At 46.8% G+C, this 16,974-nt stretch overlaps 1 protein-coding gene across 3 annotated transcripts in view; it reads left to right on the top strand.

The window, feature by feature from the left end:
• The first annotated feature begins 1,173 nt into the window (after positions 1–1,173).
• DSCAM (DS cell adhesion molecule) overlaps positions 1,174–16,974 on the top strand; it is a 744,988-nt gene continuing 729,187 nt past the window's right edge. Inside the window, exons 1-2 of one of the 3 annotated variants that reach the window (XM_084992176.1) lie at positions 1,588–1,895; positions 1,995–2,091. In XM_084992176.1, coding sequence (XP_084848302.1) covers positions 2,049–2,091 — 43 coding nt within the window. In that variant the 5' untranslated portion in view covers positions 1,588–1,895; positions 1,995–2,048. The other 2 variants (XM_084992175.1, XM_084992177.1) reach the window with 2 other exon arrangements.

Here is a 16,974-nt window from a genome sequence, read left to right as displayed (position 1 = left end):
AAATGAGAGCCTTCCCTCATTTTCATTCTGCACTGACCCCGAATATTATGTAATCAGCTCTGCTCCCAAACTCAGTAGTAACCATAGCCATCATTTACCCAGTGACCACGTGCCGGACTGTGTCATCAGATCTTCACAGCCCCATGAGTTAAGAACCTTGATGATTTCCATTCTGCAGATGAGGATGAGGCACACGTGACATGCACAGGCCACGCATCGGGTAAGTGGCCAAGCAGTGCCCTGTCCCTCCAGTGCGGGAGCGCCTAAGGATGAAGGCCAAGTGGGGCCTCACACATGGCTGGTATGCAGTTAAGAATTTGGGAATCGAATGAATGGGTGGAGGAGATGGATGCAGGAACAGAAATCACGCCATCACCTCCCTTCCTGGCCTGCATTTAGGAAAGATCAGAGCGTCAGCACCCCCAGGCATGCAAAGCCAGAGGACACTGGGGTGTGCGGTAGGGCAGGGCTGGGCTGTGGTCCTGAGTGGGCAGCAGCACGTGACCACCTGCAGCTGCAGAGCGATGGCGAGCTCGCAGCATCACTGGCTCAGCTGGCCCTTCCTCTTACACAGGGCCTGGCCATCTTGTGCCCAACTCTGGTAAAACACCATTTTGTTTCTGCCTCACCACTTGCTTTTCCTGGTATTTTGTGAGTTGTTGTAGGTGTGCTTGACTCCCCGTTTGTATTTGGAGGGGTACATGGAGCTTGAGCACAAGATACCCAGTGCGGGTGAAATCCACTCATTTCCCATGAGACCGCCCTCCCACTCAAAAGCTTCCCCTCAGCCTTTCCTGCCTTGTCCCTAAAATTCCACCTTGGGTCCTCGATTGGGGTGCATTCCAGCCCTGTGGGTTGTTATTTTGCAAAGTGATGTAATATGGATGCCTGACCTTTTTCAAGGTTTTAAATATTACTCTGACTTCAAGGACCATAGAGAACATTCAGGAAATGTTGTCACATTGGCTTTCACAGTTATGTGTAAAGAGCTGTATGTTTGGAATTTTGCAGATTACCTGCAATTTTAATCATTTTTTTTTGCACCATTCAGAGAGCAAAATTAGAATTGCCTGTGTTTGTAGTCTGTGATGTATTTGAGATAATTAAAAATTAGCCCGTGAAACCATAGGGATCTTTATAGGAGCAGCAGGATTTGGAAGCTGCGTTTCCCTCTGGGCAAATGAACCGGACTTTTATGACAGTAAATGCAAAACCTAAATCCAGCTGCACATTGTATGAAAACTGCTAACGTTTCATGGTCACCTCTGCTTCTCTGGCAGCCTTGTGGAATAGTCACCTCTGGCTGTATCTTATTAGAAACCGGCAAGAAAATAACTAAAAATAATCGGCTGTTGAAATGATTATTTAAGCCGCCAAGAAATGCATCCTGATGACTGTGCGTGACTGCGCGGTGGCTGCGCTCTCGCCGGTCCTGCCTCCAGTTCGGTTCCACTTCTCCGCTGCTGCTTTAAGACTGCAGAGCGCCCCAGCGGCCAGAGGCAGGGGAGGGGGTCCCCGCTCGCCTCCGCTCCTCTCGCTCCTCGCCCGCCCGCCCGCCCGCCTCCCAGGCAGGGAAGGTTAGCGAGGGATCAATGTGATTCGGGCCGCAGGAGAGGAAAGATGAGCCTGCCCGCCCGCCTGCTGCCTGGATGTGGAGGCTGAGGGCCGGCGCACCGGAGGCCGCTTGCTGCGCAGTCTGGGCGCCCGGCGCCCGGGATGAGCTCACGCCCGCGTCTGCGGCTCGGTCCACCTGCCGACCTGCCGGCGGCCCCCTGAGCTGACGGCGCACCTGGGCTGCAGCCCCGCCGGCCCGCTCTGGCCGCAGCGTTGGGCGCGGCGCCCGGGAGCAGGTGTGCAGGAGCGCAGCGCGCGGCGAGCGCAGCCCTCGCCCCGGAGCCCGGCCGCGCCGCGTGCCCGGGCGGCTCGGCAGCAGCGGCGGCGGCGGGCGGGCGGCGGCCCCCGGGCAGGTGGCGAGCGAGCGGAGCCGGGCGGAGCGCGGGGGGCGAGGCCGGCGCGGCGCTCGCGGGAGGCCGGGGGGCAGCAGGGGCATGTGGATACTGGCTCTCTCCTTGTTCCAGAGCTTCGCGAATGGTGAGCCTTTGGGTTTGTGATGAATTTCATTCCTTGCATTGACCGGAGTGTGGGGGGATTGGATGCATGGCTGAAGTCCTTCCCTTTTCCTCCCCAGTCTGTGTTGAAATTGTCATGCTTTTATTTTTTAAAATATGATTTCTCTTTCTTTGGGAAGGAGAGGAGGCAATGGAGAGAGGCCGGGGAAAATTGCTCTGTAATCATTTCAGGGCGCTTACCTAGCAAAGTGACAGCTCCGAGCTAACTCAGTACTAGATAGCTCCCTCATTCAGAATAAACCAGGTCTGGTGAGACCATCGCCACTTGGACATATCACAGCCTGCAGGGGACATGGCATTCCAAGTGCAGGCAGGCGGAGGGGTCAGCTTAAGAGCATCTACCTTCAGAGTCAAAGCTTTTTGAGCTTTTAAAAATATGTGCTTTAATTCTGCTGCAGTTCATCGCCAGCAACAAGAAAGCCTTTAAGAAAGATCTGTCCTTCTACCTGCCTCCCCCCCCACCCCCACCTTCTTGCTACTACAGAGTCCCCAGAGTCATTTCTGTAAAAATATGCACTGATAAGCATTACATCATCCGAAATGTTGACAAATTCTTTAAAGCACCTGTATAGTTGTAAAAATGAAATCAGGGAATATTGCAAATAGCATTCCTTTCCTCATGCCCATCCAGTATTCTAGCTTAAAATGCTTTCTTCTTAGGTATTTGAAAAGCTATTGCTCTTGACTGAGTCAGATCCAATTAGTAAGTGTGACTGCACCTTCGCTTGCCTGTCACCTCGTAAATATGAACTTGCATGTATGAATGGCTTCCCCTCATTTGGGAATGAGAGGAAATTGTCATCATTTGGCATTGCCTGGGAGTAGCTACAGCTTAAATTCCCATTTCAAATTTCCGAACACAGATCTGCATAAAATGTATGACTTGCTGACAGTCAAAATTAAACCATTAGGCAGAATCCCCTGGGGGGGGGGGGGGAGAAAGAGAGAGGGGGAGGGGAGAGAGAGGGAGAGAGAGGGAGAGAGAGGAAATCTCGCCCTTGTGAGAAAATACCAGAAGCCAAGGGGAGGCCATAAGATTTTCCTGGAAGATGTGCATGGGGAAGCTCTGAGTATAAGCTGCATAGAGGTGACTTCTCTTTGCCTACCAAGGTAGTCCTTAAAGAATCAACATACCCACAGCCCAGATGAAACACAGAAACTTTGTAAAAATTAAAAAAAAAATGACTAAGGAAAGGTCACATTGCAAGAAGGAACTCCTGAAATTAACATGAAAACGATACTTTGCTTTCTAATATAACCTAAAGCAAAGTGTTCAAAACTTTCATTTTGAGATTTCCTAGCAGGAAAGAACTGCAACAAGTTCTGACATGACACCCATCTTTCCCAGAGGGCACTCTGCCTCTTCTGCAGCCTCACGGGAATTACCTGGGGGGATAGAGCTGCTTTAGCTAATGTGTGGTGATGCATGGGGAAAGTCAGCCCTTTATGCTGCTCTGCTAATGTGACCTCAGAGACAGCGTGAAAATGCTCGCATCCCTGTTCCAGTGCCACAAGGCATTGCCGGCCTGGCTCACCTGTACAACATCTCCACACCTCCGGGCTCCTCAGAAAGGCCTGGGCTGCGGGGTGAAACAGTTTCCGCCCTGCCGGGAAGTAAGTGTTTCAGGATGAGGAAGGACATTGTGGATTGTCAGTCAGTCGGTATCTGTTTTACAGTTTCACATTTATGTCTGACAGAAATAGTATAGAATGGTATTTCTGGTTCAGCCTCTGAAACAGATGCTAAAATGTGTGACTTGTTTTTTTTTTGGAGTCAGTTTTACTAAAATAATCATTATAGAATCATATGTAGTGAGAAAATTATATAAACCCTCAAATCATCTACTCCATGGACACTATTGCAAAGGCCATGTATGTGCATTTATACCGAGTTTTATGAATATTATCTTGTTAACACCTTTTTCAGGACCCTTAGAATTGATTGATAATAACCGTTATTGATACTGTAATGAATGCAGGTAGATTTCACAATTTGAGATATAGAGTATACATTGCAAATGAGTATTTTACTTTGCTGTATTACATGTTCTAATCCTCTCTACCAGAAGGCTCTGGAACTCTCATATAAAAATGGCCCTCTCTTTATACGATCAAGCTTTAAAAAAAAAAAAAAAAGGTCGTACTGTATAGCTTTGGACGCTTTCATTTGTGGGGGAAACTAGCTTTAAAGAGTTATGAAGGAGTAATGTTTAGTGCATACTGTGGAAAGGAGCATAAAATATATAGTCATATCAAAATAAAATAAGAGTCCAGTTTGGAATGATGCCTGTTCATAGGACCATATTTCAAAAATGTGAAATTAAATGGTTCTTACCTATCTGAATAGAGAAGTTTTTTTTTTTTTTTCAATAGCTGTTATATTTTGGTCTACTTTGAATATGAAAAATTCCTGAATTTGTGTGATCAAATATCTATGAATCGTAATACCTAAATTGATTACTAAACTGATTACTGCTAAACTGATTACTGCTAGGCCTCAAACATCAAAATGTCTGACATGATAAAAAAAAATCTAATTGTAAAAGATTATGCAGTTTGATATTTTGGGGCACTAATAAAATAAGCCCACGATATATTTGCATTTAAACTGTAGACAACAGCGTTTTTCCTACTGATGTAATGGGAAGTACATTTATTTCTCAGTGAACGCCTGATTGCTGGACAGGCTGCAGACAGTATTTGGACTGAAAAATAGAAGCTGGAGAGCAGTCCCTTCATGGGTTAAAGCTTTGAATGAATTATCTCACCTGATCAGGTGCAGTCATCACGATTTGAAGCAGTCAACTTGTCCTGCAACGTTCTGAAAATACTCTCAGGAGAGCTTCAGCTCCACTGCCAGGGAAAGGGGGTCAGTCCATCTACGTGGGTCCACATACGTGCAGCTACCTCCCACAGCCTTTCCCTGGGATGGGAAAAACACTGCATTGTGTTTAATCATAATTTCTCCTGGCTTTCACCCCAAAGAGAACATTCTGGTTTACAGTTCTTATTAAAACTATAGTTGGGCCTTTAGACAAGCAGAATTATGACTAATGAGCAGATTTATTCTGTATAATAGGTTTTTGCTAATATCCTTGCATCTCTGTCGTTACATACACATATGTCCCTGACATCGTCTTTTCCTGAGCCATGCAATTCTGGGCTTTGCCGCTTTGCCATTTTTTTTCAGGGAGCTTGTGGAGCTTGGAGAGGGTGGGTGTTGGGAGAGAGAAGGGTGCCCGGCACCGAGAAAGTGGGCTGTGCCGCACCCTTTGACATCATCTGTCATCTCCACAGGAATTGCATACTGCAAACTTATATTTTATTTAAATTGAGGAGCAGGCGTTTGTGAGTGCAAATGCACCTTGGGAGCTGTAGGGTGGTTTTTATCTAACTCATGTAATATGTGGAAGTGAAAAAAAAAATGAAATCAGGTGAATAATTCCAGGGCTTCTTCCCCTTTTCTTCTTCTATTTTTATTGAACAGAGTAAAATTCTTTCCCAGAATTACAGGGTTCATCTAAAATTTCTAGGTCCCTTAAGCAGCGTGCCCTTACAAGATGCCCTCTGTAGGAAAGCAAAATGCCATGCAGACCTTTTAATAAATGCCAGCGGATCCTTCTGACCCTCCTCTGCTCCTGACTTTCTCCTGGATGCCCCTTTGGCGTGACCATAGTTTGCTTGCTGCCTTGGGAAAGCAGTGACTCACTGGGCAGAGCTGGTACAATAGAGCACACTGAGAGGGGAAATAATTTTGATCAAGAGAAAAAAAAAAGCCCATCTAAATCCCCAATTCCTGGACCTCCATGTAGCTCTCAGAGCGTTTTATCAAGGCTATGTCTGGGAGGAGGTGCAATGAGTGTTTTGTAGAAAGACTCAATGCCATGGTCAGGGAAACTCCATGTAAAGGGGAGAGAGAGGGAGTGAGAAAAACAGCAACAACAGGGAAGGTCATTTTATAAAGAGAAACCTAAGAGCCCTGCAGGAGACTGGAAATTTATATTTGAAAAATAAAACGATGTATTTCTCAGTGGGTGCATTTACAAAATCTGTGGCATCCAAATTCCACAAAATTAGCTGAATTCCACGGCTGAGATCACGGCTGTGCCTCATAAATAATTAATGGACGGTGAAAATCATAGCGTTGGCATTAGGCTGGGCACAGCAGTCAGTGGCAGTTTCGGGGGCGCGCACTGCCGGGGTCCGGGGTTCCCTGCGCGTCTGGCCGGGAGGCCCCCCGGGCGTTCGCAGGAGGACGCCGCGTCTGGGCATTTTCTTGGCTCTGCGCTGCCGCGCCCGCTGGCTCTCGATGACCGGCTCCATCGGCGGCCTGGGAGACAGCGAGGTGGTGCTACCTGCATGTCAATTGTGTCCCTGCCACAGGACACTAGTGGGCGGCAAACCGCGCAAGACTGGCGCAGCCAGCCTTCCGCCGAGCCGCAGGCAAGCGCCGCCGCCGAGGAGCGCTGCTCCGCGCTCTGCTCCCCGCGGCTCCTCAAGTTCGCCGGGCCCAGGCTCCTCGGGCCTGGAGGTCAGTCCCACGGGAGCAGCGGAGGCAAAGGCCAGGGCAGGCGAGACTGGGTCCGCCGTCTTTGTTTCCAGGTTTATCCCGGAGGCCCGCGTTCACAGCAGTATATGAAGCCTAGAAGGTGCGAGAAAGGAAAAGGCGGCGTCAGGGTGGTGGGCCGCGGAGGGCGCCTTTGCACCCCCCTTCCCACTGGCCGGGGAGCCAGCCCGGCGCGCGCCTCCTCTCGGCGGAGGTGGCAGCTCGGGAGCAGCCCCGCGCCTGATTGGCTGACCTTCCAATGTCATTCCAGAAGGCGCAGCTCGCTTATCCCGCGGCTGGGGACCGGGGTGAGGCTGACGCGCCCGCCCCTCTGCAGTCCGTCCCTCTCCGCCGCTGCCTGCCGAGCAGGGGCTCCGCGGCCCAGGACCCCTCCCCGCTCCCCCAAATTGGGCACCTTGGGCAGCACCTGTTTGCCTGAGCCAGGTGTTAACGCTTCACGTTCCAGAGAGCTGAGCAGAGACATTCTCATCCTAAATTCTCATCTTATCGCTCCTGCCCCTCCCCCATATTAGGTTCTTTAATGTCTTGAAAATATGAAAACATTAGAAGTTGCATTTCTCTTGCTGAATTTATGGGTTCAGATAAGACAGGGGAAATGGAAGATTCCAGCAAACCGACTTGTACCCATTCTGCAGTTCTGCATTCCTTCTGTCCCTGGCATGCCATCCACCCGGGGAGCAGGAGGGCAGTTGCCTGGCAGATGCACATAACCGGTTTTGTGTTCAGAGGTTAGACAGCTTCTGATCAGGATGTTCGGAAGGGCAGGATTCAGAGACCTGCTCTCCCTACACTCAATTCCTGCATTATCCTCTTTCGTAAAACCTTGGGCATTGCCTTAAGAGTGTCTAGAATAATCTGTAGCTCTATTTGGTGCTTGTGTAGTTACTGCCTCCCTCACTCAGTGGCAAAGTCCAACCTTGAGGCTTCTGCAATACCAGAGCGTGTCCTTAACACAGAGCAAAGCGCATGCAGAAGAGGTGTGCTACATGGAAAGAGATGTTCCCTGGCGGAAGAAGAAGGGACACGTGGATGGGCAGAGCCTTGCCCCCCACCCCAGTTGGTCCCCTCCTCTCTCCCATCTGCCTCCCTCTTTTGCCTCTGGCTTATCCTTACTCCCCAGGTTGCTTTTCCTCTGCTCCATCTCTGTTCTGCTGTGTAAACCATTGTGAGAAGTGCACCCGAGCAAGAGAGTGGTTTCTTGGCTTCTGCCATCTTGTCTGACACACTCACTGGATGGCTGTAGAAATGTTTATTTTCTAGAAGGGTTTCTGGGGGCATTTCCTTCTCTTTCCCAAAATGGATTCGTACCTGAAACATGTGATGAGACTTCATCACAGTGACATAATAATGATACGATGACCTCAGATGCTCTTTGTGACTTGGATTGGGTCAAATGTCACAGAAGATAAGTTAATAAATGCATTAGACCCCTTGCTGTCATGTGTAAGGTAAGTGGCACCACTCAAGGATCCTACATCAGGTTTAATGCCCTGTTTCATTCTGAAAGCCAGTCAAAAACATCAAACCGACACATAAGCTTCCCTAGGGGTTCCTGGGAATTCATTTCTTCATCAAAGAGCCACCCAGGACATTAAAACAAAGCTCAGTTTCGCAGGACTTAATCATCTTAAAAAATCCCATTACTAATTGCATAAGCATTCTATTTATGGGTGTCTGTGTCATCATTATCTTTTTTTCTTGTTTTTTGCAGCAGAACCTGGTCAAAGTAACATGAAAGGAATATGTTTTACTCGTACAAATTGTGATTGGTTTCAAATGCAAGAATCAAATTAGGTGTCTTGGCGCTTACACTATTTCTCATCGTTTAACTTTTGAAGATCTGTCTTTATTCTCTATTGATCAGTACTTATGATTTTCACAGATCATTCAGTTGGATTAATTTGTGGTCTTGAAGCCCCTGGGTTATGTAAATACAGATCATGGTGTAACAGAGGGATGAATGGAGTTGACAAGACAGATGATGAGATCAGAAGAAGGAAAGAGACTACTACCCAGAGAGACAGAATGACAGGGATTAATGAATCTCGCCTGCATCCCTATTTAAGTTATTTTTACGCAGAAGACAGTGAGTAAGATTTAAGAGTGAGCAAGCAGTCCTATTCATAGAAAGCTGTTCTTAAATGCAGTGGCTGAGAAAGTGAGAGAATTGAAAACGTGAGCTCACTTCCATACGAAATGCCGGCTTCCCCTACCTTCCCAGCATGGTAGAGATTTTTTTTTTGGAGGCGAGAAAAAGCATACCAGCCCTTGCTGAAATATTGAGAGATCACTTTGGACTCTGCAGAATATTCTTGAATGCTCTTCGGGTTTAAGTCTGTGTGGGACTTGGCAAGTGAGGTGGGAAGCCAGTGTATGTCTTATTTGGGAACCAGGCTTAGGTAGGTCTGAACAGAGGACTAAAAGTGAAGGGAGCATGTGGAACTTGCAGTTCTGCTACAGATACTTCCTTGGCAGTAAGCACTGTCTTTCCTGAAGGTGTGAAACAGCAGAGAGTAGGAGGGCGGATCTGCATGCATGCTTATAGCACAGCGATTACTAAGACAATGCTTTAAATTTAGGATCTTGTGATTAGCACAGGTTCCTCCATGTTAATCAGGTATTAAGTTCTGGAGATTTAAATTGCAGTATATCCTCTTCTAATTGCTCAGTCCAGGCGGGGTACGTGGTGTCACCACAGGCTTCTTGATTGACATAAATGTTCCTGGACAAAGAATAAAAAAGGCACTGCTCTTAGGCGTGGAGTAGTCTTCCTTTTTAGGACTGCATTTATTCCATGTGACATTTTGGTTTTACCAGCCCCAAGTGGACCTTTTTCAGGGTAGAGTTCTTGAATTTGTATGTAAATACTGCTGGTGTACAGGTTGGACATCTACACGAAAGCCCCATCTTTTGAAATGGCTGAAGGCATGGGGATGCTTATCATTAACTCCTTTCCCTAATGTTGAGTAAAATATCGATTGTTCTCAAGAGACTGGTGTTTTTCACTCATTGCATGGACTTCAGCGTGATGGGAAAATTTTTATAGTTACAAGAGAAAGGCAAAGTATGAAAATAATTAGAACCACTGCAATTCGATATGTTTTTGAATTGTCCTCTTTTTTTTCTTCACACATAAAGACCTGAACTCTATTGTGGAAGCCTTTGAATAAACATGTTTTCTCATTAGAGAAACAAGGTTCATTTCTTTTCTCCCCAGTAACCCCACTGTGGCATGATTTGATCTTGGGTTCCCATAGGATACGCCAAACCCCAAGTCCCAGTCTGCTTAATTACAGTGTTTATTTCTTAATATTGGCTGCAGAGCATTTTTAATAACTGATTTATAGCTGCCAGGGTAGAAATAACAATGCTTTGTAGTATTACATGCAAAACTTCAAGAATGAGCTGAAGACCCCAACAGCAATGACAGCAACCCCAGCTGACTTTACTCGGGAATCAGGCAACTTGACACCATAGAGAGGGCTCCATAGTGATTTTTATCACCTCTTCCGGACAGAGTCAGAGCTGATTGTTGCAAAGGGTAGCCATTCGTCTAGTTCCTTGGCCAGTGAAAAGGAAATGTAGGTGCCCCTGAAGGAAGAGAATTCTTTCGTAAGTTATTCAAGCTGCTGGGGCCCAAGTTCGCCGTGTCCATCTGGTACCTTGGTGTGATAGCGGCAAATGAGTAGACAATTAATTGCCAGATGTGTACGTACATATTATGACTCACCAGAATCAATAACCATTAAATCTTTGTTGGCTACTGTTTTACAGTAGGCTTGATGGATATTTATATATAGAAAAATTTTGACCTGGAGGTGATCTTGGTGTTTGTTTTGGGTAATTACTTTGATCACTGCTCGGTTCATCAGCATCTCATGGGACTTCACATCACCAGCCACAGTCCCCTCTGATTCTTAGTCACAGGAAACCCCTCATTGTTCCCCAGCCTCTATCACCCTGTTGCTCTAGACTCGTGTATCAGGTGCATGGAGGCCATGGAAGCTAAGGTTTATGGGAAAATTAAGCATGTGGCAGAAAGGGCTGCCTGGTGTCAGGACAGCAGGAGTATGGTGGGGGGGTGGGGGAGGAATGCTGTGAGATGCCTGGAGGCCACATTCTGTTGACGCCTTGAACCATGTTCCAGTCGGATGTGCTTCTGTCTGGACCTTCTAGGCAAAGATCAGGGCCACTGGGTCTCAAGGCTCAGGTGCGCCAGGTCATGGAGGAAGGAGGTTGGGCATTTCTTGGAAGGCTTCTCTTCTCATGAGCTTCCCGCTAGAGATTTCTGCGACAGTGCCATTTTGGGGATGGTCTGGAGGTCTAATTCTGATATGTACCTTTGCCATCTTTCCCCCTCATGGACAGGACCTTCGACTTGATTATGCCTAAGGCTCACGTGATCTTTTGTATCGTTGGTTCAGTAGTTTCTCAGCTCTGACCACCAGAGGGTCTGGTTCTGCAGCCCTGGGGTCTGCGCGGCTGAGGAAGTCTGTGTTATTGTTCTGATCCAGCTGGCACAATCCACCTCTGGAAAAACACACTCTTGGAAAGGGTCTCCTTAGCTCCTGATTGAGGTAGAGGGTCCTACAGTAGTTGGAATGTCCACCCAGTAGAATTTCCAGTCGACCCCAGTGCCCTGTTGGGGAATTCTGTGCTTGGGAGTGATTTGTTGGGGGAGGTTTTTGTGCATAGGGTTCGGTTAAGCCTTCATAGACTGCCAGAAGGATTTGGGCAGATCTGGGAGCGTTGGTGGTGGGAGCTGGTAGCAGGGAAGACCCTGAGTAGAGGGAGGTGGGATCCATACCAGGGAATTGTAATTTGGACGCCTCAGAATCATCTGTACGCAACCCAGTATCTGCACATTTGTATCCACGTGTACATATGTGGGTGTGTCTATACACATACATACATACACATGTTTTTTATTGTTTCAGCGTATTTGATATCCAGGTTTATTACTAGCATGTGCTTTGCTATTTGTCTTTTCTCAAATTGACCCCTTCTTGGCTAGCAAGCTGCAATCCTAGCAGAGAAAGCCTTTGAACTTCAGTGTAACCATGTTGTTCCAGCAAGAAACCGTTTGGGTTACTATATTGAAAACACTTAAGAGAAGCTCTGTGGTAGAATAAACAGGGCAGGAACACGGATCTGTTTGCAGCTTGGAAGCATTATCTGTGTCTTCCTTCCTATATCAGTGCACAAGCTCCTCCTCCCAAAGCCAGGGGTAAGTGGCCTGGGTTTGGGTTTTCTTGGCCTCAACTCCCTTCTTTAAGTAAATGACCGCCAGTTTGAAGTGTGTTTATCGTACGGAGTATTGTCAAATGCTAGGTTGTCATGAAAAGAGAAAATGGAGTATAAGGACATATATGCATTTAATTAATTTATTGATTGATTGCTTTTTAGGGCTGCACCTGTGGCATATGGAAGTTCCTAGCCTCGGGGTTGAATCAGAGTTGCAGCTGTGGGCCTATGCCACAGCTACAGCCATGCCAGATATGAGCTGTGTCTGTGACCTATACCACATTTCGTGGCAACGCTGGATCCTTAACCCACTGAGCAAGGCCAGGGATCGGACCCACATCCTCATGGATACTAGTTGTGTTCGCTACCTCTGAGCCACAATGAGAACTCCCATATATGCATTTTAGACCTTGTCGCATGTATGATGAAATTGAGGACAGTTATCAGTGGCAGAATAATCTTTTCAAAACACTGTGTCCTTGATTTTTAAACTAAAATAGATACGAACTGTGCTGGAGAGAGGCCTAAATTCAGAACCTTAAAAATAACTTTGCGTGTCCTGAGATCTTATTTTAGATAATATTAAAAATAACTTTCCCTCTTAGGCATCTTAAACAAGTTGGATATTATAATCCTTGGGCGATTTTATTGTGATTCACTATAGAAATTATCTTTCAGAGCGGCTGTTTTGATTTTTAGCGTTGGAAGAAGATGGTATGAAAGACATTGTGGTTGAAGAAATGTAATTTCTGCTTACTCATAAGTCCCCGAATTAGGGGAGATGCTCTTTCTGTGCAACAAAAGGCTCCTGTACCTTTGTTCCTTTAAAAAGCGGAGAGGGCATTGTGTTCAGAAGTCACAAGCTCTGCCAAGGGAGTTTGTAGAAGATGCCCATTTAAAATAGCTCAGTGCTCCTCTCCGATTTGGAGTTTTCACAGCCTGCACCACTGGGCTTGGATGGACTAACTCTCTCCTCAGTTTTGTAGCAGAGGAGGTCAACCTTTTCTCACCTCTCCTCCGTGTAGAGGTCACAGGTATTTCCACCATCCAGTTTAATATTCCTCCGAGAGACCTGCAAGTCCTTGTAAACGGTTAAATACCTTCCTTAGAACAAATGAAAACAAGAAACTGTGTGACTCGGAATTGTTGTTGGAGCAGATCACCTCAACCCACAGAAAATACTGCACTTTAATGGGAAGTGGGCGTCTCTCCCTCAGGTTTCTGACATCTCTCAATGAGAGTGAACGTTACTCGGTACCATCTGACCGACGGCCAAGGCCGTTTAAGGCAGTGCAGTGGATCTATTGTAGTGGAGATGCATTTGCAAGAATCAGAAGGGCTTTCTGTGTTTAGTCTCTCGTCATCATTTTCACCTTTCTCTCTCCCTCCTTGGAAACTAGGAGCAAATATCAGTGCTTACGTGCATGTGATGAGCATGTAGGGAAAAAGTGCTGTTTGCCTGGAGTCTGGAGACCTTCGCTGCCTCTGTTCAGTTCCTAAGTCACAGGTGGTCTGCCCGACATGGGCATGTGGAGGGGTCCGCTCTGACCCCTGAGTTGCTCAGGACACACCGGCGTCTGAAAGCTGGGGTGGTGTTCTTGCAGCCTGTAAGGGTTCAGTCCCTCAGGGCTTGCCCCTGGAAGTCTGCTATGTCTTTCTAGAAACCTCTGAATGGGGAGAGGCTGGTATTTGTAATTATTTTTTTATCAAGTGCACAAGCATAAGCATTATGGGTTATTATAAAGCTCTGAACAGGACCATCAGGAATAAATAAACTCCATGGAATCTCATGGAAGTATTATTTTAGGCTCATTATTTTTGGCAGATGGGGATAACGAACTCCTTCCCTCCTTTATGAGTTCATCGTTTTTAATGCACTTGACAAATTGTGTTCTTCAGCTAGACCAGGGCAGGTTCACCCCCTAAGGGATGTTGGGCAAAATGTCTGGAATCATTTTTAGCTGTCACAGTCCTGGGGAGAAGGGGGTGCTGCTGGTGTGTGGGGAGCGGAGGCCGGGGCTGCTGCTCAGCATCCTACAAGGTCGTCCCCCCGCCCATGACAAATAATGATCTGGTCCAAAGTATCAATAGTGCTGAGGTTGAGACACGCTAAGTAAGTAGTTTAGAGCCTCATTGCTACAGTATCAGAGCAGTTTTGTGCTTTCCTGTAGGTGTGGTGCTGGAGAGAACCTTGTGCTAGGAAGGTTCTGAATCTCAGTCCTAATTCCTCCTGCTGCAAAAACCAGAGCTGACAGTGCTTGTCATTGATTAAGCTTTATTTGCTCTTTTCTTTTGTTTTCATGAGCAAAAGGAAAAAAAAAAAAAAAATCCCAAATCCCTGTGTCCCCCTTTCCATCAATCCCCAAGAACCCAGGATGCTCCTGGGCTCCTCCAGCCGTTTCCCCTCAAGTGATTATGCTAATTAGTGCTTGATCAGATGATTAGATTGTAATTCGATTAATCCCCTGTGCTAACCGCGCGGAATACACGTTCTCTCGCCTGGTGAGCCTGGTCGCTGCATGCCGGAAGCACCCTCTTTTGCAGGCGGGCTGCCGGAGGCCTGCTCTTCCTGCGGATGAGCATTTCTGCTTTCAAAGCAGCGCAGATCCTCTCTGTTGCCTGGTAAAGGGAGAGGGGATATTTTGTCACTTGCTCTCCCAGGCAAAGGCCGGACCGCAGAGGCCTCTGGGAAATGGGAGTTCTGGTTAGAAAGCAGCCGCAGCCTTTATTCCGAGGTGTTCGGTGCAGAGAGAGGAAGGAGGAAGCTGTGCGGCTGCAAAGGCTGCCAGCCCTCTTCCCTGGGAGCGAGAGCGTCTCCCCTGTTTGTACTTCTCTCTCTTTCCTGCGTTTCCCCCTGAACACGAGCTTCTTGTGTGTGGTGGTCCGGGAGGGGCGTTCTCCGGGTTTATCTCAAGCGTGTATTTCCTGAAAAAAGGAGTCCACCATTTTGTTTTTGTTTGTTTTGCGTTTTAACAACACAGCTTAGGGTGTTGCTGTTCGGCACCGAGTTGACGGCGCGGGTTTGCTCTAGTTTGGGCGGCTTTGAGGTTTGTTAAGTGCTTAGGCAGTGCTTTCTGATGGAAGAACATTTTGCGTGTGTAGGAAGGAACGCGCGTGAAAAACACGGATGGCAGCGTCGTTGTTCATGGGTTCCTGCTCTGCAGCCGGAGGTTCCCGGGGCTCATTTTGTAGCTCAGTGAGTTTAGCAGTGCTTGGATTTTTCTTTATACCCCATTGCTTTTTTTACCCCTGACACTGGCATAAGGGGATCGTCTGGTCATCAGAAACGTGAACATTTAGACTATGTAGAGTTAGTTTTTTTCCTATCAAAATGTGCATGTGTTTTGATCTCGCTGGCATCTTTCATTTAAGAATGGGCCACCCGATGATAGCATCTATCAGTGGTTCCCCGTACCTCCTCCTAAGAAGTGCTAGGCCGTAAGAACTAATGACAATTTAGGGAGTAAATATCTGCTTCAGTTTTCACATGCCCCTGCTGCAAAACTTGTACAGTGTCATTTGAGAGATTAAAACCTCTTGGTTTTCTTGGAAGAAATTCTTCTTGTAGTTCTTGCCATTTAAAAAAAAAGGGGGTGAGCGTAAAAGGAAACTCACATTTATTGAGCATCTAAAGTGTGCAGGCACTTGGCTTATTCTATTCTGTGCACCTGTTTATTAGTGACAATAGTGACAATAACGTCAGCTGTAATAGCGATGTTATTGCTGGATGGATGGGAGGTACCACTTTTAAGGGTTCATGGTATTTCTTAGAACGCTCGAAGCTTTATAGGAATGTCGGTATTGTTGTTATCACCTTTGTAAAGAAGGGGGGATTCAGCGAGTGCTGGAGTCCTACAGCTGTTTAAAGGCAGATCGAGGCCTTTAGTCCACAGCTGTTTACAAACTCACACCACTGTGTGGCCTGTGTTCATCCCCAGTCGAATGAGTAAGTACATTTCATCTCAGTTTTGCAGAATTTGAGGCCAGGGTTTGGAGATATCAAGGGATCTGTGATGGAGGCAGTCCTTTGAGCCCACGTTGCCTGAAGTCAGAGCTTGTTGGCGCCACATCACGGGTCTCCCCAGATCTTCCCAGCAAAGCCACGTTCATTCCCTTGATTTTTTTTAAACTTTGAAAATGATGACATTACATTTGTTTTCAGCAATAAAGAGTTGTTTTGGTAAAGTGAAATATCAGCTTTTAGGCATCAGTGTATAAGTGGGGAAACTTCATTTACTTTTCCTTGTCAGCCCCTGTTCACTTATATGAGTTAAGTAAATAAGACACAGGTTAATTAACTTTTGTCCATTTCAGTGATGGGACTATTTTATGGTATTCTCTTCTATTGTTGGTGAGCTTGAGAGTGAAAAAGGAGGTGGGGAGACATTTCTATAACATTCGCCTACGTGGTAGGGCCTCCCCTCCGCCCCCAAGTTTAAATTCTGTGTCTGTCTTAAAGTCGTATTTCACTTGTCCTCAACCGACCATGCTTTTCTTGATGCAAAACATTAGAATAAATTTTTTTCCCTGAAATTGGTAATTGGCGACTGAAACGGAATGTGAGTTGTCTCAGCTGAGGCTCTTATGAACAAAGACACACACCAGTTTTGTGTACACACATTTAAATCTTATTACTGCAGTGAAACTATTTCACTAAAGCATCTGCTGGACATGTGTCTTGAAGAATTGAGGAAACACTTGGGTATTCTTACTGACTGAGCTTGAATGGAAGCTGTTATAAAATGTAAGAGTAATAAGTGTGTGTGCACACACATGTGCCATGAGGTGGTGACATTCTAATTGTCCGCTGAGAGTTCACGTGCAGACCAGTTATGCACACATGACACATGTAACGTCTCTGGGGTGTAGGAACCCTTTGTTGTCCAGAAGTGAGAATAGCCCTGCTCCGTCGGTGCTCAGACCTTGGATGGCCCAAGCCTCCCTCACGCGGGGGTTGCAAGGCAGTGGAGTCCTGATCATCGTCTGGGGGCTCCTTGCACAGCACACCCTGCCTGGGGTTCAGTAGCACGAGGC

This window comes from Sus scrofa, chromosome 13, assembly GCF_054392235.1.
Source record: "Sus scrofa isolate SSC_HxYL_T2T_F1_AM1 chromosome 13, Sscrofa_HxYL_maternal_Yorkshire_Landrace_v2.0, whole genome shotgun sequence".
Lineage (NCBI taxonomy): Eukaryota > Metazoa > Chordata > Mammalia > Artiodactyla > Suidae > Sus > Sus scrofa.
The sequence above is the reverse complement of the archived record's forward strand: the minus strand, read 5'-3'. Positions and strand labels throughout refer to the sequence as shown.